The following is a 25,190-nucleotide window of genomic DNA, read 5'->3' on the forward strand; positions in this document are numbered from 1 at the left end:
GTTGGCAGAGGTCAAGCATTGTTTGAACGTGTTGCAAATGGTTTCCCAGGGAAACAGCAAATCAGTACTCGTAGGCTCCTGCAGCATCTCCAGAACAACATCCAGCCACCAGCCATAGCCCCGTGTTTGCTGTAGTACTCGGGACCAAGGGCGATGCAGACTAAAGCCAGAGTGAGCACCTGAGTAGGAGAGCAATTCCAGAGGATGAAGAAACACTCGGCGAGAGTGGCACCGCTACCATCTTACAATGTTTCCGAAATAAATTCTCCTGTTCCAGACGGTAAATGCTTTTTTTTTTTTCCCCCTGTATATCTCATCCTAGGCAGGAGTTTGCTCCGTTCCAATCAGAGTAACTGGAATGTTGTGTGTGTGTGTCTGTGTCTGTGTGTGTGTGTTTTTAAAGTAATGCTCAGATAGAATTTTTAGCACTTTAATATCACCTGGGATAAGTGGCAGTTAAATTTCCATTGCCTGTGTTCAACTGCTGTGTGAATGATTCCTGGTGAAGAAACTGATGTTGAAACGTGAACAACGGATAAAGTTGTTGTACTTCAATTCTGGCTTTTAAAATTATGTGAAATTAGGTCCATGTCATGTTATTGGCTTTTCTGGAGTATTTTGCTGTGGTGCTCTAGATTTATTGGTTTTGCTGTGAAGACAGAGGCACTGACTTTTTTTGTGCTTGCTGTCCCTCAGCTCAATATAGCAGTTGTCCCCTTAATCTGCTTTTTCCCCCCCGCTCATTTTCAAAAGTGTCAGCTCTTAAGCAATTCTTTAATAAAGAAAAAACACAAGATAGAAATTGGGGATTCTTTTCTATGCTCTTTATCAGACAGGAGAGCTTTGTTCCTTTAAGAGTGCCCATCAACTTCACGCTTCAGAGTCACTGGGAATGTGGTGATGTTGTCCAGCTTGAGATTTGACTGCCCTGAGAGTGAAACAAATAAAAGTCAGTGTGCTGAAAATTTACAGTAGGTGTGCATGCCTTATAAATCAGAGGTCAAAATTTCTTAAAAATACTCCTGATGTTCAGGTTTGAGTTTTTGACTTAAATGTCTGTAGAAATCTCAGGCTTTTACTGCACTGAGTTTATAATCCTCAGATGTTTTTATCAGTTGCATGGTACTTCCCCAAGTTGCTTGTTGTGCCAGAAGTGGGCTGTTTTCCCACCAGGTGTGTGTGGTGGGGACACACTGGAGCTGTAAAACCGCAAGGTGTGTGTGCTGTCTCTGGTTTGAGCCAACCAGCAATGAAAATTTGAGAGCTGAATTCATCCAGGAGCAAAACAAAGCAAGAGCCATGGTCCAGTGCTGGTCAGCAGAGCGTGACTTCCAGTTCTTCAATCTACCTGGCTCAGGCTGCCCTCAGGGCTGGGGTTTGATAGACCAGGCAGTAGTTTGTGTTGTTTTTCTGAGAACTGTGAGTGTGGTGTTTAGAATTCTACAGGCTTGGTAGTTACCTGGTGTTTCTTCCTTGAGGGGAAAAAGCCTTAAGGAAAGTTGGAGGAGCTGACTGCTTATTGCTGGTGCACAGCACCAGGATTTAGGATGTGTGATATTGTAATTCATACCCTCACCTGCATTTTCAGGAGCTGCGTTACCAGGTGAGCTGGCTGTGCTGGTAAAACGGGACAATTTGCTTCTCTTTATTTCCTGAGGGCTCAGACCAGGCTCATGTCATGCCTGGTGGGGAATGCAGAGGATAAAAGATCGTCCCTGCCTCACAGGGGTCTAAGACAAGCTGTGGTTGCCTTCAGCTGCACCAGTCCAGCTGCTGCCAGGTGCCTCTGTTAGACCTGTCCTAAGCTTCTGCCCATGCTGGGTGCAGCAGCAGTGTCTGAACTGCACTGCCTGGCTCCACAGGGAGGGAAAATCCAGTCTCCTCACAGGAAGAAAGGGCAATAGACTGGAAGTGACTACATGACAGCACTTGTCATATCCAACAGGCTGCAAATGGAAAGGTTCTTGCTGGGAATGGACCTGGCCAAGCTGAATTAATACTGGACCCATACATTAAATGTGTGTGCAGCCGGTTTTTACAGCTCAGCAAAGATTTTAGCATGAATTCCCAAAGAATCCTAATGGGATAGGGCAGCCAGCTTCCCAAAAGCACTGCATCTGTCCCTCCTTTCTTTCCCAAGCATGGGAGGGCACATGGAAGAGACTCCAGAGCAGCTTGGGCTGTGGGCCTGTGTGCTGGGAGGAGAGCAGCGTGCTCTGCATGGGCAGTTTGCACACAGTTGAGGTTTGTGGCTTCCCAGATACCTCCTGGTAAAACCACAGGAGCTGCTGACTCCTGGAGAGTGGAGTGAAACCCAGGCAAGAAGACTCCTTTGGTCAGGAACTTTCCAGTGCTTGGAGATGAGCGGTGAAAAGAGCTGCTCCTGTGGAAGGAAATGGAGCAGAGACAGCTGCCCAGAGGGGTTGGCACGTGGGTGAGTGGGAGCATGTGAGGTGTGTGCCAAGCTGGCACCTCAAAAATCCTTCTGAGAATGTGTCTCACCTCAGCCTGGCCAGCCCCCACTCCCCAGCATCAGCCAGGTTTTTTGGCATGGACCTGGATGGAGGAGACCTGGCCCAAAAATGCCATCATGGAAAGGCAGGGATGAGACCTGTCATAGCTATTACCTCAGGGGCAGTGGAGAAAACAGATGGAAATATCTCCTGGGATTGCAAAATGCAGCAATACAGTGATAAATCCCTACTGTTTCCCCAGCTGCTTACCTGGAAAATGTTCCTTTAACCCACCCTTCCTCAAATGTGCTGAATTAGGCTCTAAGTCAGGCAAGGAGATTGAAGCACTGCAGTGCTGCCGTGGCCTGAGCCTGAGGCAGCCAGGCTTGGCCTCATCCACATCCATCTAAATGTAAGCCTTGGTAAGTACTGAGAAATTTGGGAGAGCTGGGCACCTCCAACAGGTGATTCACCTCCCAAGACTGGTATCTGAGGGAGCTGGAATGAATCACTCCCTGGAGGCACCCCTCAGCCAGCAGAGGCAATAGTTTGTGTAGGAAATAAATCCAAATACAAATCCAAAGTGTTGCTGAGCTGCCCGTCCCATTTTTTGGATCTTGGAAGATCCATGAACCAGCCTGGATTTATTGCAGGGTTTCTTGAAAGTGAAAGCTATATTGTAATTACTTATTAATGAGATACCTGTGAGTGATATCTGGACTGTCCTGAGTGTAAATTCACAATAACCTCATGTGAAAGCAGCCTCGTGATTTTCATTGAAGCTACTCTTGAGTTATGGCAGTGAAAGTAAAAGTGAGAGTTTAACTGGGAATGTCTGTTTCTTTTTGGAAATATCACCAAATTCTAGCAATGACAAGAATAATTTTCAGAGTATTTTTAAAAATAGATTGTCAACCTTTTGGTTTGGAGTAGAGTGTATGAACTGTGAAACAATTGGAAGCACATCTAATTTGTTACAAAATTTATGGCAGGGTTTTTTTTTTTAATGGGATGGTGTGCAGCTTTGAATCAAATGATTTGTGTTTATCTTGCTCAGTCAGTGTTGGAATGATGGGGAGATGGTCTGATGCTGAGATTGGCTTGAATTGGTGTTGGATCAGATATACCTGGGGGAAAAACAATCCTGCAGTCTGATGCAGCAAAGGATATCCCTTTGAATGTGTGAGTCTCAAAGGTTTCACTCAGAAGTTGTCACTGAGGTGATCTCAGAGGAGTGTTTATGTAAACAAAAGCTTAAAATAAAGTCCTAGAAGGAGACAAAGGGTCTTAAATTCCAGTGTTGTTCCCCTCCTTGCCTGGGAAAAGTTCTGTGCTGAAGGAGATGTCATCCCCTCCCCATGAGAGGTCAGTGTGTTCTGACTCCAGGGCTGTCATGGTTAATTCTGAGATTTCAACAGAGCATTCGTTTTTCAGTGGAGAGGCCATCAGTGTTTTCTGACAGCAGAATTCAGTCCAAAACATTCTGCTCCAAATGGATGTACTAAATATTTGTTTTTGTGGGTCATTTTGTGTTGTAGAAGTTTTGATTTCAACATATAAAAATCATCCTTTATTTGCAGCACTCCCTTCTACATTCCTTCAAACTCTAAGTATGCTGTCATGCCCAGTAACTTTCAGATATGAATAGCCACTGTGTTTCAAAATGCATATTCCAGCTGTCAGTTCCTCCACAGATGTTCTCAAATAAACCTCTTTCCCAGGATCTCTTCTGACACTCCCACACTGGTGCTGCTGTGTTATTTTTGGTGTCAGATCAATGAAATTCCTTGTCCATGCTTAAAAAAAGGCAGTGATACATTTGTTCGAGTCATGCTGAAATGAGAAAAAAATATTTCCATGTTTTTAACTATACTTTCAATAAAATGTGGATGGAACAAAAATTTGAATAGGTGTTTGGGGTTTTTCTGGTAATTGTTTTTGTATGTTTTGAGGAAAGGCCTTGATCCAGAGTAACACAAACAGGAGCCACTTACTTCAGAAAAATAGAATTTGAGAGGTCCTCTAGAGTGGCCTTTACACTCAGGGCTCTGGAAAAAGCAGTCCACAGCCTGCCTACACCCAGTAGCACGTTCACATCCTTCCTGCTAAGGTCTATTTTTGTTTTTATTGTTGTTTGTTAGTAGCTGCAGGTATTGCACACCAGGGTTGATGCAGCCTGGATCCCCTTTGTGCTGCTGTCCTTGGACACAGCACTGGGTGCAGACCATGCACAGCACATTGGCTGGTTGGCACAAGAGCCTCCATCTCAGAGAAGGTTCTTCAGCACAAGAACATGTGGCTGATGTGCAGAAAGATGCATTTAGAGGCTTGCAATTATCAGGGTTGCACATAGAGGCATCAAACTTGGAGCAATTAATAAGGGAAGCCCCATCTCAGAGACGAGCAGCCGACTGTGGGGGTCTGGGGATGTGTGAGGAGATGCCTTTGTGCAATTTATTTAGCAGCTATATCCCCACCAAGGGAAAATGCAGGTCTGGGAGGGATTTTTTTTGACTGTCTAACGTGGATTCTCTCCCCTTACAAATAGGCTGGAGCTGAACCTCTGGAAGGGTTATTAGGTGAAGGATGTAGAGTGGCACATCCCTTGATCAGGCACTAAGTGAATTACAGGATGTGAAATTTAAGTTCTGTTCATTAATTTTATTGCAAGGATGAGAGGACACGTGGAAGTTGTTGAGATTCCTAGTTGTAAGCAAAGTTGCTGTCTGCTGATCTGGAGTGAGGGCTGTGTACAGACACTGAAGAGATAATTGGCAGAAATTGCTGATGGATGTCACTAGTAAGCCACAACAGAAATATCTACTTTTTCTGCTTTCTGCTCTTGACAATAGTTAATCATAGTACAAGAGAAATGCTGTACGCCATCACTGAGTCATTTGTTTTTCATTATAATCTGAAAATCTTTTCCCCTAGGACAAAAAAAAAATAAAAAAATATATTGTAACCTTCTCATCCCCTTCAAGCATAAAAACTTCCAGAACAAGCAAACAATAAATTAACAAGGCATCACTCTGAACAGACATCTGTGCATTACTAAGACACAGAGACCATTGCAGTGTTTAAATGGAGAACATTATCTCCAAATGCCTGCGACATGCTGAAAGGAATTTTCTTCACTGAACAAGAGATGCTTATTCCTCAAACCTGTGTAGCACTCTGCCAGCAAAGTGTGTGTGCTTGTTTTCTTGATTTTGCTTGGCTTTAGTAAAATATAATCATGACTTCACATCCCTGGTCAAATTGCTGGTTCTGAGCACATTAAAAGTTGGGGAGTTTGTTGGTGTGTGTGCCCAGACCACTGGGCTGGTTGTACTGGCTGTGGGTTTACACCAGTGCAGTTGAAGGGCAGAATCTGATTTTCTAGGCAGTTGCTGGGATAAAATAAGCTCTGGACCCAAGTCACTGGGGATTGATGGTGTTGCATACCCTGCTCCCAGCTGTGTGCTAGCAGCAGCAAACAATCCAATTAGAGCCGTGGCTAATCCAGCCTAATGAGGTTTTGTTATAAAGTGGACAGAAGCAACTCCCTCATCTCTCCCAACTCAACTTCCACTCCACGTGCATCCAATATTTCCCTGGCTGCAAAACTCACATCATCTTCTCCTTGCTGTGTGTCAGCAAGAGCAGAATCCCACCGTGAGAGCTTCCAGCCCTCGTGACGGGGACGTGGCTGCCCAGGGGGAGCTCGTTGTGCACAGGCTGTGGGAGCACTGGGCTCGTGGGGTTTGAGAGAGTCCATCAGCAGGGTGGCTGCTCTCTCCTGCAGGTACCACTCCAGGGTAAAAGGAACATTGACAGTTCTTTCTCCAGGGCCCAATTTAACAGGAACATTCAACTGACGTATTCTCCACACCAGACCCACTCCTACCTCCATCCATCTGTCAAAGCCCAGCGATTGTTTCTGTGGCAATGCAATGGCGGCACCCTTTTGTCAGAGCAGAAACAATGATAGATCAGGAGCTGAGATTTTGAGGACACGGTTAAATAAGTCTATTTTAATGCTGAATGAGTTAAAGGCAGATTGTAAGTGCCTTGAGCGGCCTTTTGGCAAAGCTGCTCTCTGTCCTGACTGTGGTGGTAGCAGGGCTTTGAGAATATAACACGCAGAAATTGTTCAGCTCATTTCCATCACCTATTTAACCATAGATTTCATTGTGTAATCAAATAAAGAGAAGGTATTTTGGCACATCCCATCAAGCCAGATGTTGCTGTCTCCAAATGAGCCAGCACTTCATGTCAGTAATGCAGTGTCGTGAATGCACAGATGGCTTTTGGAAGAGAACTCCGTTACCTGTTTGAGAGGTTCTGAATTTCCATCAGGGCAGTTGGATAAAAAAGGGCACAATAAATCCTAAGATGATCTGGCCATAGAATTTAGTTCCAGGACTGCATTTTTGTTATGTATTGATTATTTAACTGGCAGGACTAGAGGGAGCAGTGTGAAGCTGTGTCAGGGGAGGTTCAGGCTGGATATAAAGAAAAGATTCTTTGTGCAGAACGTGGTTGAGAAGTGGTCACAGCACCAAGCCTGACAGAGCTCAAGGAGCATTGGGACAATGTTCTCAGGGATTCCTGGGGTTGTCCTGTGCAAGGCCAGGACTTGGACTCCGTGATCCTTGCAGGTCCCTTCCAACTCATGATATTCCACAATCCACTTTTAGTAGCAACTGTGAGACCAGAAACATTGTCCAAATGAAACTGCTTGGGTTGCTTCTTTTTATTACAAACACTGCTGTCACATGCTAAAGATGTCATATATTTGAAGATGATCTGAAGAGAGTTGGTTTTGAACCTCAGAGTGTAATCCTTCTCTCCAAGCCCTCTGGAAAACAGCAAAGGGATTTTTCTAGCCAAGGCAAGGATGCATTTTCTCACTGGGTGAGCTGCATCTGGAAACCTGTACATGAGCAGATAGCCACAAGTCATGTATTGCATCTTTCAGATAGCCACAAGTCATGTATTGCATCTTTCAGAGGGTCAAGGGAGCTGTGCATTTTTTACAGCTGGTTGGTGAAAATGCTTCTGAGGACCAGCATGTGCTTCTTCTTCCTGGCTTGCGTGGACACGATGGCAGCAGCAGATGGGGGTCACCTCCTCCCCCATCTGGGACTCAGAATGGTGTTAAAGAACGTGGAAAGGCTGGATTTGAGTGATATTAATTGCGTGGTTTAGGTTAGTCACAAACATAATTACCTTGCTTAGTCAAAGTACCCTGGGATATGTATATAATAATTAATGCAAGATGGAGACAGACTTCATTAGAGTCATGTGGAAAGCCATGTGTTCCCCTTGCTGGTTTCCCTTTGGTCTCCATGTGCAGAGAAATGGCCTTAATTCATAAGCTATAAAGCATCTACATTTGCAGGGCGAGAAAATAGATTTGCTGAAGCAGATGAAGAAACTAAAAGTAATCATAAAAAAATGGGAAAGAGCATGGGTTTGTTTTTATCCAATAATGAAAAATAATTCTGGTGGATTTGGCACTTTAAGATGTAGTGGATACAATAATGTGAGAGAGGTACTTTCCATTTCTCCCTTTCCTCTTTGGTCAATCCCATTGGCAGAGTCTGTCTTTGACACTCAGTCACAACCTCCAAGGAACACTTCTACCAGCAAGATCTGACAGTCTGGTAAGGTTTTTCTTATTTGTTTTTTCCCAATCTCTTCCAGTGGCATTCTGTTAAGATAGCAAATGATGCCCAAAATGCATTTTGTTCTCAGCCTGTGATTCATCCCTGCTAAAGGCACAAACTGTGTAAGAAGTCCCACCCCACGCTGACATCTCTGCTCAAGGTGGTTGTTCAGGTCCAGATGAGGCTTTGAGCACCTTGGTCAGGTGGAAGATGTCCCTGTCCATGGCAGGGGGTTGGAATTGGATGATCTTTAGTTCCTTTCCAACCCAGACCATTCTACAGTTCTGTTATTCCCTGTATGGAAGTTCAGTGGAAAATGCTGCTCTTGATCCTTCCAAGTTTGGAGGGTCTCAGCAGATCCCTGATTGATAGCTGAGAGTTGTGGAGACAAAGAACCAGAATTCCATGAGCTCTGCCTTCCCTTCCTCTCCCACAGGACAACACTTCCCACCTGGAGGTTTCACTGCTCAGCTGTACAAATGGTGATTTGTTGTCCCTGCTGCTGGTTCCAGGTTTGGAAAGTGAGCCCAGCATTTATCTCTTCACCTCTCCTATCAACAGATATCCTTAAAATATGTTCAGATTGAGCAGCATTAGGTGTCCCAGGCTTTCTAGCTGTAAAAATGAAATATTGATAAATGGCTGCGCTGTCTGATTGCTTCAGGTATAAATGAAGAAGAGTTCAGTAAATCAAGCAGTGACTTTCAATTTAATGCAATCTCTTGAATTACAGTTTTTGTCTCACCTGCTGGGTTTGTCAATGCACAGGAGAAGATTCATGCTTCTCTCTTGTACCAGATACAAATAACTCAGAGCTATTTTTGCACGTGTGGAAAAATAGGCTTCCATCAAATTTTGGCTGCATGTCACCTGCTAGACTTCTGCTGAGTATAATGTGAATCTTGTTCTGAAATTAATCTGAACTGAGACATAACGTGTCTTTCAACATAATGAAATCTCTTTAAATGATGAATATCAAAAGAAGGAGTGATTTGGAGCCAGCCACCTCATTGGCTTCTTCTCCAAAGACAGGCAGCTGGCAAACACTTGCTGAAAATAAAACCTCTTTAAGTCGTGGACCTGAAAAATCAGAAATTTTTGAACATTTCACCCCAGAAGCAGTGATTGGCTTAACCTCATGGAGGCTGGAACTAATTTTCAGATGAAGGTGTAACTTGCAAGAGTAACTTGCAAGATGTTTACTAAGTCTTGAGTAGGTGATGAGCACTTGACCAGTGGGAGAGGTAGCTCTTGGAGTTTTGAAATAAGTGGAAAAAAGTCTTGCAGGGAGTTGTGTGGCTGATAGATCATTATTTTCTCCATTAAAAAGTAAATTTGTGAAGGTGAATGGCTTTTTAAGGGTCTGTAAACATCCAGTAGGCTCTTGAAAGCTCTTTAGAAAGTAATGCTCATCAAAAAATGAGGAGAGGCAGCACAGTGCTTAGCTTTCTTATCATCATGTAGGTCTTAATTTTTCAAAGTGGGTTTGTGGGTCTGCTGTCACAGAATGTGGATTGTTTACTGCACTGATTGGATTTGTAGGACTTCATCATCAGTTGGAATCTAAACTTGGGTGTCCCCCTTGAGTCAGAATTTCCTCATAATGGACAAAGAAGAAAGGGAAGAGCATCTTGAGAAAGATCATCTGGAGGGGGTCAGCTGCTGGTTTAGTCAATTGTCTACTTGGTAGGTAAAAATTGACCTTGCAGGCTCTAAATAGGCTGAGAGATGGGGTTTTTTCTGTATAATTCTGTATTTTATACATCAATCTCAGTTAGACTTGGTGAATCCAACACACTTTTAAGTCCATGGAAGATTGTATGAACCCACTGTCAAGAGCCCTGTCTCAATTCTTGAGTCTTGGATACAGCCCTTGCTTTGGAATATACTTTAAAGCAGTAGCTGGGTTTGATGTGCTGTGCTCAAAGTGCACTGGAATGGCTCGTGTTGCAACAGAGTGTTCCCCTCTGGGATTTCTGCCACAGCTGTTGCATGTGTGGCACCTCATACTTGGTGTTTCTGTCTATTTTTGTATTATTTTCAATATGAAGTACTTGGGATTATCACATCAAATCCTTCCAAGTCACAGCAAGGTCAGTGGCTGCTCTGGGTATGGGTATCTTCCACAAGTTTAGGTGAGATGGTCACCAGTTGAAGTAGCAGCTGCAAAACAAGCAGTGGGTGATCTCAGCTGGCCATGAACACACGTTTATATCTGCCAGAATGGCCTGTCATCCTGACTTTCTGCTGGAGAGGAAGACTCTCTTGTGCTACTCATGTGTTGACTTCTTACAGAGACACCTTCAGTGAATTTGGAAGTCCCTGCACAATCGATCACCAGTCACACCGATGGATTCCAGCATTGCACTTCTTGTTGTTGATTCCTGATTCTTAATCCAGCCCTTCATGCTCTTACTCATTAAATATGGTATCCTACTCCCTGGAAATTTTTTCATCTGGTATTTCTGGGACCTGGGTCTTCTCTGCCACCTCATGCCTCTGTCCAGAATCCATGTGAAATGTCTCGTCTTGGAGTTGTCTGCACGTAGCAGAAAAGAGAAAGCAACTTCTCTGAAGACGTGGAGATTGTGATTTGGTGTTTGTAAACGCTTAAAATCGGCATCTTCAATTCTGTAGCAGAAATCCTCATCCAAAAGTCCTGTGGGTGACCATGGCTTCATTCCGTACAAGAGTCTCAAGGATCGTTCTGGAGGACGGAAAGAGGAAGCTCTCCTCTAGAGAGGCTCCCAGCACTGAGGGAGGCAGTGGTTCCTCAGCCCTCCTTCCCACCCTGAGGGGGAATGGTGACCTCTCCTCTGGCCTGGTTCAGTGCCAGTGCCCAGGAAGGGGCCCACGTGAGTACAAATTCCTTTGACTGTGCAGGCCCTGTGGACGGAGCCGTGGGGCTGAGAACACACTGCAGCTTGGGGCTCTCATTTCTTCAGGGGGAAGACTGGTTTTCATGCAGCACCATTTTATCTATAAGGGGGGAGAGAGTTAAGTATTTATTTACTCACTTATTTGCTTTATCCTGAGCAGAGCTGAAACCTGCATTTTTGCCGTGCGCTTCCTTTTGTATGCGTTTCACTGCCAGCCTGTTTGAAAGCCCCGCGTTCCTCCAGGGACTTTCCAGACAAAACTGATGCAAACTCTTTCTTCTCAGGTGCCTCACGATCATCTGTCATCCAATGCAAGCCAGGAGGCAACTGCCCCAGCAGACACAGAGGCATGACTAGGCAGCTCTCCCCTCTATCTGTTGCTGAAGATTCTGCTGCTCCCATTCTTGAGCTGCAGAATCGAAGTCCCTCGGGAATCTGTCGGCACAGCAGAGTCGAGAGGCAGAGCAGATCAGGTAGGAACCACAGCCGCACTCCCGGCGCCACCGCGTGCCCGCCGGAGGCCTCTTCCCTGTGTCTCCACAGAGATGGGGCAGAGGCTGAGCATGCTGAGGTTTGGTTTGCCACGTGCAGGTCCTTCCCGAGCCCGGGGGTGAGGCGGGAAGGTGGCACGGACGGGAGGAGAAGCCTGGGATTCGCAGGTACATGACGTGCGTTAGGTACCCGGCGCAGCGTGCGGCACGGAAGATCCTCAGAGCTGCTTAACCCTAGCACACGCTTAGATTTCACAGAGTGCTTGTGTCTCCTCACCTTCAGCCTGGCCACACACCAGGGCCCTTAGGAGTTCCTTCTCAAAGACAGTGATGACCTCAGCTCGCAGCACGGATGGTCTGATGAAGAGGAAGAGAAGGAGCAGCAGGTGGAAGGATTTCTAGGGAAGACCATCGCAGCTCAGCTCATCGGTCAGCTGCACATCAGGGCTTCTATCACCTCCTTCACTGCAGAAGTTTAGCTCAAATGAACCTGTAGGTGTGGTGAACACTGACCTCTTCACCATGGTGTCCATCCAGCAGCTGCAGGGATGGGATGGGAGCAGTTACAGTGTGCAGCCACAGGCTGGTGAGGCTGCTAAACCACACTGTTGAGGAGGAGAGACTTTAAATGAGTGAAATAATTTAACTCTCCAAGCTTTTTGGAAGGAAATTATTTAATTGCCCAAGTTCTTTGGAAGACTGCCTGTGTAGATACTGTGAACAAAAAGGGGAGGAAGAGCAGGTTGGATCTCCCTTGCACACTGGACCTGGGGGAGCTGAACCTTCCTCTTGTCACTTGACCACCGATGGCAGCAAGAGTCACCCATTTCCTCCTTGTGTTGGAAAACAGGGATCTCGTGCTCCAGGAGTACTCTCTTGATGGAAAACCTCAGAAGAGTATTGGAGGTGATCGTTGCTGCAAGGAGTTGATGCAGCATCTTGCAGTTGAGATCTTACTAAGGTATCAGAAAACCAACTCTCACTTTTCCAGGTAGCAGGCTGAAATAAGTGTGCATGCTGGCACTAAGGTACACCCAAAATCAGGATCCATCTTCTCCAAAAAAGGGCTCTAGGCCACTTGGGTAGTGTCTTGAAATCATACTCCTCTAAACACTTTGCATTTCTTAATTTCCCTTTTGATCCTGATCTTCCCATCCTCATCAGAGAAGTCTAACTAGAACTGACCCAATAGATAAAGAAATACAAAGAATACCATTTTCTAGGATCTAGTTGCTGAATAGCCAAAAGAGTTCCAATGAAAAGCTGTTGGTTTTGATTTTCCTCATCTCACTCTTCTGAACACTGCAAGCAAAAATCTCTTCTGTGACCACTGTGTCAGTAAGAATTGCACTATGGACCATGCAGGGGTCTTTCTGCTCACTGCCTTCCACACAGTTTGCCATTGGCCAGTGCCATCTCCTTGTGTCAGCTGCAGTGTGATCTGCCTTCTTCCCTGTCCTTTCAGCCTTGTTTCTGTGCCCTTCCCAGGATAAGTTTCTTGCTTTGTTCCAGTCCCATCTAAATGCAGACACCGAGGATTTCTGCTACCTTGCCAGTTATAAAATGCTGTCTCCCAGCTACTTTGGCTGATAAATTTGTTTTCTCCTCATTATCATTTTGTGTCTAAACACAAGTACTTGCTCCAGCCCCAGCTTCATGACTTGGAAATCCCTAAACCTCTTTAATAGGAAACCTGTGCCTGCTCCCTCTGTGGCTTCAAGTTAAAGCCCTGTCATTATTTTGAAATATATTTCTTATCTTGTCCTTTTGATTCTTGGGCCAGGAACTAGGTGTGCACATCCCATGGATTTTGAAAGCAGCTGTCAAGCTACTCTGTCAGTGGGATCAATCACAATTTCACTTAAGTTAATTGCAAATATCTGGTCTGGAGTTAAGTGCCTCCAGTGAGCTTAGATGTAGATAGATGTGGATATATCAGGATGGAATCAGCTCCCCTCTCACCATGCCTTTCCATTATCATTAAATGTAAAGGGGCCCCAGACAACATCTTTATCCTGAATGCACAATTATTTGCTAACTACATCACATGAGATGAATCCCACTGATTAAACACTTACAGCAGCTCCCCACTGTGCATTTATTCGGCCTAGAACTTACACTGGTCTTTAAATCCAAGGTAGGTCTTGCAACAAGTGTGTGTTTCTGTGCCTTTCCCTGACGTTCAGACCTGGGACTGTAACATCCAAGTCAAATGCTGATGGTGGTGCCATGCATAGTGACACCAATTGCATCATTATTTTGTAATTGAAAAATAGAAAGCATGGCTAAAAGTGCTTTATTCTTCTATCATTGTGTGATTATTTTAAGTGGTAACTGAAAAAGGACTAATTGCATGGTAGTTTGACTTAGCAGGAAGACCTGCAAGTTGATGCTACTATAATATATTCTTTTTAAGCCATGCTAGCTTGCAAATAAGCTGTAATTTACCTTTCAATAGATATCAGTCATTATTAGTACCATAAAAATATCTACTTTCTCTCAGCAGCCAAGGAGAATGCTAAAAGGATGCTTGCCTTTTCAGACCCGTGGCTGATTATCCTCTGCATGTTTTTAATAAACCTGTAATTTTATTTAAATTCTTGATTCACCACTAAACAATGGAGCCACTGAATACAGATTATTTTTAGGAAAAAAACACATCACACAATTACAACTACAAAAAGCTCCATGTCCTAGTTAGGAAAATTCTTGATTCCAAATGCACTCCCTGCTCTGATAAATCTTTTTTTATGTATAATGTTGGTTTACAGTAATACCTTGGAACCCCAATTTGACCTTTCTTTATGGCTAATGTAGCAAAAATGATAATAGAAAGGGAAACTAAACCTGAGTGTGAAAGGATACCTCTGTCACATAAAAGTTGAATATGGGACAGTGTATGCTCTCACTCAGTGCATCTACAACTTCTGTCAAAATCATATTGTTTCTTTTACACATCACATCATGTATTAATGTGGCTGATAATTGATAGGAGTAGTTAATAGAGAATAGGAGAATAGCTTCAGGCCATGATTTTTAGAAGAATTTCCCATTTCTTCTACCAAACTGGTGTGATGTGGTCAGACAGGGTGCATGGCTGGAGCTCAGTGCTGCCCCGTGACAGCAGTGTTAGAGCTCCCTGTTTTCAGCTGGGATCTGGGAAACCAAAATAGGGCTCATGGCTTGCATCTCTGGGAAATCAGTCTGGAGAGCAGGGCACCAGTCAGTGAGATCAAATTCTCCCCACTTGCATTAGGAAATGTGCACTTAGGTCTGAAAACCACTGTGCTAAAATGGGAAATGCCAGCTCTCCGGTCGCTCCTTGTTTATGTGCAGAGGTTTCTTTCTAGGCATGCCAAGCTTCACTTTTGTCCAGTTTGCTTTGTTAACTTCAAAAATGAAAGTACACCAGCCTGACTGCAAAAAGCCTTTCTCTGCATGGATATGTGAAACCAAACTGTTTCTTCCCCATCCCAGCTTGCAAATAAAAGAAGTGATTCTGGAATTAAAGTGTTGAGAAATAAGAACTTGGTCCTATCTCCAGACCTACAGGCTCAGAGAGCTCTTCTGTTTTACACATGCACAGCAATTGCCTCTATAATGTTGGTTCCAAGGGATGTATTTTTATTCTGGAGATTTGCTGGCAGAGGGAATGAAGGGCTGATAAAGCAAATAGTGACAAGAGCTTATTTGTAATGCTGTTACCTCAGCCCTCAGTGTTGTGTTTGTCTTTGGTTCTGCCTCCTTGAAGTGACAGAGGTATTATTAAAATATTTTTGTGAGGATTTCAGTATTTATGGGACATAGAGGAGTTACAGAGAGAAGGCAAGGAATGATTTGTGACCTGGACCAGAAGGGGAGGTTTTGCCATTGTTTTGAATGCTTTCATTACATGTACAACTCTTTTTCTATTCTTCCTTTTTTTTCTTTCTCAGGAGAGGAAGGAACACAAACGCACACAGAGAGCAGCAGCCAAGAAGCTGAAGGACAGACACGATGCCAGTCTTGCACATCCACATTTCTCAAGCTAATCTGGAGATTCCTGATCATTTTGTCCGTCTCTTCCTCCTGGGTTGGGACCACGCAGTTTGTCAAAATCACTTTTGAGACCTTTGACTGTCCCTTTTTCATGACTTGGTTCTCAACAAACTGGAACATTATGATTTTTCCCATTTATTATTCCGGGCACCTTGCAACTGCGCAGGAAAAGCAGTCTCCAATCAAAAAATTCAGGTAGGCTTTATCCTGGCAGTATCCCTTTAAAAAAGCTAATTCCTGGGGGCTGAGGTCACTGCTGTGCTCAGTTCCACCCGTGGTGTCAGGAGACAGAATGAAGGTCATGCTGCAGAAAACCTCATTCAGAAATAGCTCGCAGGAGGCTGCCACATGAGTGATGTGTGCTGAATAAATGGATACTTGATTGTTAAAGGGCTTTTTTAATGAGTTGAAAAGGTCAATAATCTGTTTATAATCTTGCTGTTATGTTGTCTAATATCTCTGTATTTTGTGTTCTTGCCTGGATCAGGCCATTGATTAGTCTGTCCTGGTCCATTTATGATAGAATAGCAGTGTTGGGTACAGCCAAACCAGCTCCTAGCTGAGAAGAAAGATGCTCAGAGCTGAGGAGGTGGTTTCCATGTGGAAAACCATGGCTTGCTCTCTGTGCTGAGCAACTATAGCAGGATGTCCTTTGCTCCTGCTGGAAATTTATAAATCCCTTTTCAGTGGCCCCTGAGAAATCAAGAGAAATACAAGGTTAAGGGGGAACCCAAAGAAATCATCCAGTCCAACCACCAGTGCTACAGCTTAGCTTCACCTTAGCCAGTTCTGCAGAAAACCACATCTAATCTGTCTCCAGGGCTTGGAAGTACCTCACATTGTGTGACAATTGATTTCACAGTTCCTCCTCCGCTTTGATTATTCCACTGACCTGACAGTGACGTGGGAGCTGCTTAAAGGACAGGACAAAACTCAGCTCACCAAGAGATACCACACCTTGCCCAGGGAGGGAAGAGATTCACAGGGTCTCTTGGAGCTGGGACCCAGTTCTGTTGTTCCAGTGCAGACTTGGAAAACAACCTGCCTGACTCCAGCAGAATTGTCTGGAATTAGCCAGCATGGGGCCCATCCCTGGCTCCTGCTGTCACTGAGCACACAGGGAATCCCATTTGTGACTGTCAGGCTGGAGTGCAGCAGGGCCAAACTCTTCCCTCTGCTGCTTTTTGCCAGGATCTGAGATGTAATTTGGCCCTAAATTATCATTTCTGTCAAATCAGTGTGACTGAAATTGAACAGTTGCACTTAATTAAGTGCTTCTCTGCAAACCCTGGTGCTTTGTCTGTTAATGATGCTTCATTCAGATTTCTTCTGGAGTGTTTGTGAGAACATTAACAGTGTCAGCTTGGCTTCTGCATGTGGGGTGAAGTAATAACAATTGCACAGCAGATAAGGAGGAAGGTGAGAAGAAATACCCTGCAGATAAATCTCCTGCAGTTGGTTCATTGATTATATCTCTATCAGAGCAAAACATTTGATACATAAAAATCCCCTGTGCTTAAATGATTGATACATTTCCCCAGCTGTTACGAATTCAGCTTTTAAAGTTAAAGACACTGTCTTAAATGCCACAGGAATTTCTGCAGTGGGTCAGTGAATGTGTGGACTCAGAACACCAGTGTTAGAGCTGATGGGAATCTTCCCAGAGTATTTCTTATTCCAGATATGCCAGGAATTCCTGTCCCAAGGAGGAAGTAGCTGCTGGGAAATAATGATTTCATCAGGGGGAGCAACTGCTTGGTCTGTGCTGTGTTACAACTTGACTATCCAAATTCCTACAGTTTGGATATGGGATGGGCATCTCCTCGGGATGAGCTTCAATTTTTTTGTGACTTAAAGGATTGAAAACTCGTAGTTTTAATTTGTAGACAGATCTAATTTGCAAAGAATCTTTGGAGGTCATTTCACCCAAGGCCTCCTCCCCAGAACAGGGGCATTTTCAAACCAGCATTGATTGTTAGCATATTTTCTTGATTTGCATTCTTGATATTGTTCCTGTTACAAGGCTTTTTGTTACATTTTGTAAGATTTCTTGCTGCTTCATTTGCCTGTTTTATTCCTGTGCAGTAGCTAATTCCTGTCAATAAACCCATTTGCAGCAGTTCCAGGCTTTCCTCGGAGACCAGAGGTGATTTATCCTTGTGTTTCTGGAGGATGTAGTTACTCTCTAGGAGCTTTAAAGACATCAGACATTCTGTCCAGCAGATATTCCCAGTGGATCAGAACAAACAATGTCTGTGACGTCTTGGCAGAGATCAGTGATCCTGGGAGTGACTTGCAGAGTGCTGCCCCAGGCTGGCAAAGCTGCAGAGAGCCACTGCTCCTTTAATAAATCCCACTTGGAAGGACAGGAGCCTCAATCCTCAACTTTAGCTTGGCTTTCTGGAAAGTTTAGGCTGCCCAATACTTAAAGGAGCTGCAAGAGAGATGGATTTTTGACAAGGACATGGAAGGGGAATGGCTTCAGACTGAGAGAGGGCAGGTTTAGATTAAATATTGAAAATAAATTCTTGACTATGAGGATGGTGAAGCCCTGGCACAGGGTTCCCAGAGAATCTGGGGCTGTCCCTGGATCCCTGGAAGTGTTCTAGGCAAGGTTGGATAGCAACCTGGGATAGTGGAAGGTGTCCTTGCCCACGTCAGGGGGTTGGAACTGGATGGGCTTTGAGGTCTCATCCAACCCAAACCACTCTAGCATTTTGTTATCATAATAATTGAGATTACAAATTGTGCATTTCTTACCTTTTACACTTTACCTTAGAGATTCAGTCTCGTAGTCTGAGAAAATAACTCATGGTTATGAACTTGCTGCTGCGTTTAGGTGAAGTGTCTTGGTTTTCTTCTCTTGGTATCCCCTCAGTGTTGTAAGGAAAAGCTATGTCCCTCACAAAAAGCTTGAAACTCCTTCCATTAGTACTAGATAAGATGATCTGAAGTTCAGGAAGCACAGGAAATGTAACCCTGCCCAGCATTTACCACAGCAGGAGACACTGCACAGACTTCACTTAGGAGTTGTGGTGTGGAATAGGTGGGTGAAATTTTCAGTGTCAGTACATTTTACCTCCCCATCTGGCACTTTGGCTTCTCAAGGACAACCCCTGTGACCCAGAGCAGCTTCCTGCCAGGATACCCCCATGGTGTGAGAGCTGAGATTGGTGCTGCAGGTTTAATGAGAATTCACTTGGAGGAGTTGGATTTCTTGGATAACAAGAAGTGAGCATCACTTGAAGTGCAGACTGAGCCACGAGTGGCTGATATTTGTATATGAAACCTGTCAGTGCAGGTTTCTCACCCACAAACCTCTCTCTGTGTTGCAGCAGCAGCTCAGTCCAGCTCCCTGAGCCACCTGTGGAGTAGCCCTGCAGATCCAGACCTGCTCTGCAAAAAGGGCTTCTCAGAGGAAACCATCAGCACAAAGCTGGGCTTCCCATGGACCATTCCTGTGGGACACAGCATTCCTCGGTGCTGCCCCCTGAGCCAGGCACTGCTTATGTGAGAGATCCTGCAGAATTCCTGAGCCTTTTGCTGCAGCTCTCCACCACACACAGAGCTGGTCAGGCTCTTTCTGCCACTTGACATTCAGTCAGTGCTGGGAACACAGCTCACCACGGTGCTTAACCACACTCAGTTTGATTCCTGTCCCCTGCAGTGGAGCTGGGAGGTGTTTTATTGCTGCAGATGCCATCATTTAGGCAGAAGCACTGGATTTGTGCTCACAGAAGGTGCTGCTGTGTTGTTTGCTGCCCTAATGTCGCTGTGGCTTTGCCAAGTTCTAATCCAGGTGATGTCACTGCATTCTCTGGGTTCCTGAACCCCAGGTCTCTACCTGATTGCTGCTTTTTTTCTGTGAGCTGCTTAAAACCAGCTGCTGGATTTCACTCCAGAGGCAGCTGTGTGTCAGGAGGGAATAAATCCATTCCTGTGCAGGCATCAGAATAACTGAGAGGGCACACGAGCTATTTAGTGGGTGCCAGAGGCAAAGCTGCACGACTGCCTGAGGTGCTGTAATTCCTGAGAGCACGGCACACTGCCCAGAGCTCATGGCTGAGGGCTACCTGCAAGTAAAAAGAGTTATTTGTGTTAGAGGACGGCTTTTAAATAGGCTTCTTGTGCATTTGGTAATAGTTTGTGTCGTAGTTTCAGGGTCAGCTGCCCTTAGATATGTCTGTGCCTCTAAGTCAGCAGCCTGCAGCATTATTTGTGTGGGGAGGGTTCCAGGGAGCCTTCTCTCCTCAGCCCAGGGTTTTAATCACTGTCATGTCTGATGACTCCTGCAAGTTTAATTTTAGTTACATGTCAGAGAGGCTGAGTTAACCACTGAGCCACCAGCCCTCACAGAGCCTCAGGCAATCTGACTGGGAAAATAAAGTATTCTCCCTAACTCCTCACTGACTGAGCATTATTCATGGAGCTCTCCTAGGCACAGGGGTGAATTAGTCAAGTCTCTGCCTCACTCAGCACAGCCCTGACAGAGACTTTGCTGTATTTTCTTCACTGAGAGTTGAGGAACCACCAGCCCCTGTTTTGTCTGGCCACTGCTGTGTGTGATGGAAACCCTTCCACCTGCTTAAACAGCCCATTGCCTGGGGCTTGTGAAGCATTCCCAGATTCTTTTTCCTGGCTGTGCATCTCTGCTTCTCCCTCCCACTTCTTCTGGGAGCCCAGAGATAAGTGACATTATCACAGCCACAACTGCCTCTCCCAAATCACTGACCCACAGTAATGTAATACCCACTGAGCCTTCCTCCTTTGAGGATTCACTCTGTCAGGGTGCTTGGATCCATCCTCCTGACTCTGCTCCAGGTTTGTCTGTGTGCAGACATCCCAGGGATCTGCAGGACAACAAAACCTGGCCTGTTCTGGCATCTGGGTCCAGCTGTGCCCTGCATTTCTGGAGACAGCCCAGGCACCTTTCTGCCTTGTTTTAACACACCACAGGCTTTTTTTCCCCTGAGATCCTGTCAGCTCCTGAGGCAGGTTGGATTTATAATGATCCAGAAGTGATGGCAGAGCTCCCAGCACACAGGTGTGGAGCTCACAGTGCAGGTCTGTCCTTGCCAGGACATGGAGCACCCTGGCTGTGATGCCACAGAATGGTGACACAGCCACACTGCACCCACCTGTCTTGAGGTGAGATGTAGTTTGAGCCCACACTCACCCTCTGCATCCACCTCAGTCTCAAGGGGAAGAATTTTTTAAAGGTAAACTGGTATATCTGCATGTTAAGGAGCACTGGGGTGCTGCCAGTGAGTCCCTTCTCACACAGGGAAACTTGTCAGCTCTGACTCCTGTTGAAATCAGAGTTACAAAAGCCTGCGATCAGAGTTAGGCATTAATTTATTTGCTTCCCTGAGTGTTTGCTTTCCATCTCAGATAAATGATGCATACCAGTAGCTGTTCTTTTTTTATATTTTAAACATTTTTATCCTGGTCTTTGGTGAACAGGACTCCTGAGAGCATTGAGGTCCACTGGAGTGAAGGAGATAATTAGCAGATCTCCCAGCCTGAGCGTTAACTTGTTACACAGAGTTTGAGAATGGAATTTATTATTGCCAGAAATGACTGCTTTGTACACCAGGTTGTCTTAGTGGCATCAGGAAATCAGTGGTTATTAAGTAAAATCAGGTTAAGATGGACCTGATCTCAGTTATTACACAGTTGTTATTAATCTACTTTCCTCAAAATGACAGTGAAGGTTTCCAATCTTAAGAGTAAAAAAAACTGTGGTATCTTTAACAGCAAAATTCCCAAGAATTAGTTAAAACGGTTACATTGAAATTGAAAACAATTTTGTCTTCCAAATCAGGATAATTATCAGATCACCCCCACCACCCCCAAATAACAAACATTTTTGACATCACATTGCAGCTCAGTCTTTGAAGTTGCTAATTAGTTCTACATAATGAGTGTTTTAGCAATCCTCCAGACACAGCCATGTTTGGCTGTGAGCACTTTGGAGCCCCAGGACCTCGGGGCATTTGGATTAATCCCTCCATATCCCTTTCCTTGCAAGGATGTGCTGCAGGTTGAGGCTGCCTTGGTTCACTCTGCTGCTCTTTGGGGTCACTTTTGGGAGCTGCCATGCCAAGAAGTGAAGCACAATGGGAATATCTTCAGGAATACCTTCAACCAAGAGTGCAGGCAGTGGAGTTGCTAAAAAACATCATTTCCAGTCTGGGAAAGGCAGAGATTCCTGAAATCCTAAGAAGCAAACAGCTCACTTGAGCTGAGTGTGACACAGTGTTTGGGAAGCTGGGGCTTCTGTTTGCAATTTAATCCTCAAGGAAATGTCTCCTAAAAAACACAGCTTTTCACTGCACAGTAAAATGAAGCTGTTAAATACCTTTCCCTCCCTTTCCCTTCTCTCACACTCCTCTTTGCCTGGCTCACTCCCACTGCCTGGTGGTTCCCTTCCCCACCACACTGATACGTCTGCCAGTCTTTTTGAGCATCTTCAGGCAATTCTTAAAGCTTCCTTGGCCATACATAAAAATATATTTCAATAGGAGTGAAAACAGGGCTTGGAGCAATGCAAAAAAAAACAAAACAAAACAAAATTGGGAAGCTGCAGAGAGAAAATGGAGATTCTAATCCCTGTGCTCACGGCCTTGAAGGCAGAGTCTGGGAGCTGTCGGAACATTATAGATAACCTTCATTTCTGTGTGTGAGTCCCTGGGATTATTGTTGCACTGAGTGTGATTATTCCAGGTAAGTTACGTCTTTTCGTCTTGTGAAATTGCTGTTTTAAGGAGATTGTGCGCTTTTTTTTCCCCCTATGTGAATTAAATAATGGATTCTCTTGGGCGTGTGGAGTAGTTAGGAAAAGCACTATAAAAGCCTAATGAATGTTTGTTGTGCTGGAGTGAATGCTAAGGAAAACCCTGGCTGAGACTGAAACTCTTTTCTTTCCTTAGGGAATGCAGTCGGATTTTTGGTGAAGATGGTCTGACGCTGAAACTCTTTCTTAAAAGGACTGCTCCCTTTTCTATTCTGTGGACTTTGACTAACTACCTGTATTTACTGGCTTTAAAGAAGCTCACAGCCACAGACGTCTCTGCCCTGTTCTGTTGTAACAAAGCTTTTGTCTTCTTGCTTTCTTGGATTGTGCTCAAAGACAGGTTCATGGGAGCAAGGGTAATGAACGTGCCTCCTTTTCCACTCTCATCTTTTCATAATTGCACTTCAACCCATCAGCCATGGTGCTGCCATAGCTCTGCTGTACTGGGGTGTAGCCACACCATGAAAACCTTTCTCATGTAGTTTTATGGTGCAGCCTCAGGATCAGTTAGAGACCTCAGAACTTCAGAAATTCAGTGTGGGAATTTCAAGGAGCTATTACAGCCAAGTGTAACTCGATGAATTACAATAGAAAAACTTCCAGTTTCATATAAACCTATTCTGTCTTGATTTATTGTGCTGAAGTTTAGTTAATTTTATTTTAAACTTAGTGATGAATGTTTATGTTCTAACCAAAGCAGTTTTATTCCTTGTTTGGGTAGACAGATGTTTTCAGTGTGTGATGATTTTTCTTGTGCTGCCCCATCACTTTTCTCACACACATTCACATGTGCATGTGCCAAAATTGCTTTAAAGTTAGCACAGCTCTCTTGTTTGGAGGTGCATTTTGCACTGAAGTATTACAGGACCCACTGGCAGTAAAATGGACCCTGCAGAAATTTAAAACAGAACTCAAACAAAATGATCCCCTGGATCTGGGGAAAGCAGGTTTGTTGTGTAATTTTCCACACACACATCTCCCAACACGCAGCAATTTAAACTGTTGGCTTCACACCTTGGATGAGGTGTAGTGAGGATTTCTGCTTGTTCATTGATGCAGCTTCCCTTCTGAAATGGCTCAAAGTCCCATTTTGCACAATCCTGACTGAATTATTGAAAACCTTGAACTTCATTAGGCACTGGCTGGGGCCAGGTGTGGTGGCTGTGACCAGAAGAGACCAGCAGCAGCTGGATTTAAGTTCCATGGAAAATGTGATGGATCAGGACACTCATCCAAGTCAGTTTGTTTTTTGAAAATGGGCACAGCAGCTTTTTCTTATTTTTTCTTTTTTTGGTCTTTTATTCTTTTTTGGTTTTTTTGATTAATAGTGTGATAGAAGGGTTCAGAAATGAAAGGAAAAGACATCCTGTTGTGCAGGTATCTCATCTGGCTTTTGGAGCAGCCACCAGGACACTGAGCAGAGCATTGTGCTTGCCAGGCTTGCTTGAAGGTAACACCTGGATATCTATTTCATACACAGCTGGAAATACAGAAAGTTCAGGTGAATGTGACCCACCCTCACTGACAGACTCAAAGAATAAACAGGGTGTAAAACCCTCAGTTCTCTACAGAAATAACAGGAACAATAACTATCCCCCTCTGCCCCTTCATCATCTGAAAAAATTGAGTATTTTGTACTCTTTAAGCTCATTTTCATCTCAAAGCAGCAACTTTCTGGAGGAGCAAGTGTAGCTCTTGTGTTCTCCTAGCCTGCTCTGTTAAGGAAACCTAGAAATAAAAGCTATTTTCAATTCTTATTTATTTTTCACTGACTAAAAAAAGGTTGCCATAAATATGCATTAGTAGGAATGCTGTAAACACCGTGGGGTTCACACAGGAAAAACCTGGAGGGAAAAGTGAGCAGCAAACCCTGCCCATAAACTGGATTTCACTGCTCGCTGGCAGAGCCTGGATGCCCATTGCTGGAGAGGTAATTCACAGCGTTTTCCAGCTGCTCTGCTGACAGAATAACACTTAATGATGTTAATAACCACGCAGGAGAGTGTTTGAGAGCTAAAATATGACAGAGCAGCACAGACCCAGCTTTTTGTGCTCTGAATGCTTCAGCTGCTCTTACCAGCAGCCCCTCAGAGAGCAGCAGGAATTGGGTTATTTGGACAGCGAGGACATGAAGAGAAATAAAGGTTTAATCCTATAGCCTGAGCCATGTTTTGGTGGAAAAACTCTGCACCCAGGAGCTCAGGCAGCTTTTCCAAGGAGCTCAACTCCCAGCAGCTCTTGCAGAGCTCTGGGGCTGTCGGGGATGTCTGGGTTGCATTGGGGTGGGGATGGATGCTGCAGTGCCTGGGACAGCAGTGGCTCTGCAGCACATCCCCAGCTCCCTGTGTGCCCAGGGGGGCTGCAGCAGTCCCCAAACTGCCCATGGGTGCCCACGGGCACATGGGAGCTGCCTGACACCCCTCTGATCCCCTGGCACCCATCCAGCTGCAGGGCTGGATTTTCAGATGCCACATCTTAAGGCAATCCTGTCTTGCTGGCCACCCTGTGGAATGGCACAATCCCACCTGTGGGAGCACTGAATAACTGCAGAAGGGCTGCACACAAAGTTCCAGCTGCTGTGGCTGTGTTTGAGGCACCCAGAGCGTGTGCTCTGCAGGCAGAGCCATGTGCCATCAGCTGCAGCACCCACCTGAGAGAGAGGAACACAAGGGCAGGTTTAGGTTGGGTATTAGGGAAGATTTCCTTACAGGAAGGGTGGTCAGGCACTGGAACAAGCTGCCCAGGGAAGTGGTGGAGTCACCATTCCTGGGAGTGCTCAGAAAATGTGTAGATGTGGTGCTTGGGGACAGAGTTTAGTGGTGGATCTGGCAGTGTCAGGTGAAGGGTTGGACTCAATGAGCTCTTCTCCAACCTTAACA

General features: G+C 44.9%; 1 protein-coding gene across 3 annotated transcripts in view; it reads left to right on the forward strand.

Moving 5' to 3' along the window:
- Nucleotides 1-25,190, forward strand: part of SLC35F4 (solute carrier family 35 member F4) — a 110,686-nt gene that overhangs the window by 77,528 nt on the left and 7,968 nt on the right. Inside the window, exons 2-4 of one of the 3 annotated variants that reach the window (XM_058860918.1) lie at nt 11,271-11,459; nt 15,413-15,710; nt 22,448-22,667. In XM_058860918.1, the coding sequence (XP_058716901.1) occupies nt 11,271-11,459; nt 15,413-15,710; nt 22,448-22,667 (707 nt within the window). Of the gene's footprint in view, nt 1-11,270; nt 11,460-15,145; nt 15,237-15,412; nt 15,711-22,447; nt 22,668-25,190 lie in introns of those variants that run through there. The other 2 variants (XM_058860984.1, XM_058861056.1) reach the window with 2 other exon arrangements.

Source organism: Poecile atricapillus, chromosome 1, assembly GCF_030490865.1.
Source record: "Poecile atricapillus isolate bPoeAtr1 chromosome 1, bPoeAtr1.hap1, whole genome shotgun sequence".
NCBI lineage: Eukaryota > Metazoa > Chordata > Aves > Passeriformes > Paridae > Poecile > Poecile atricapillus.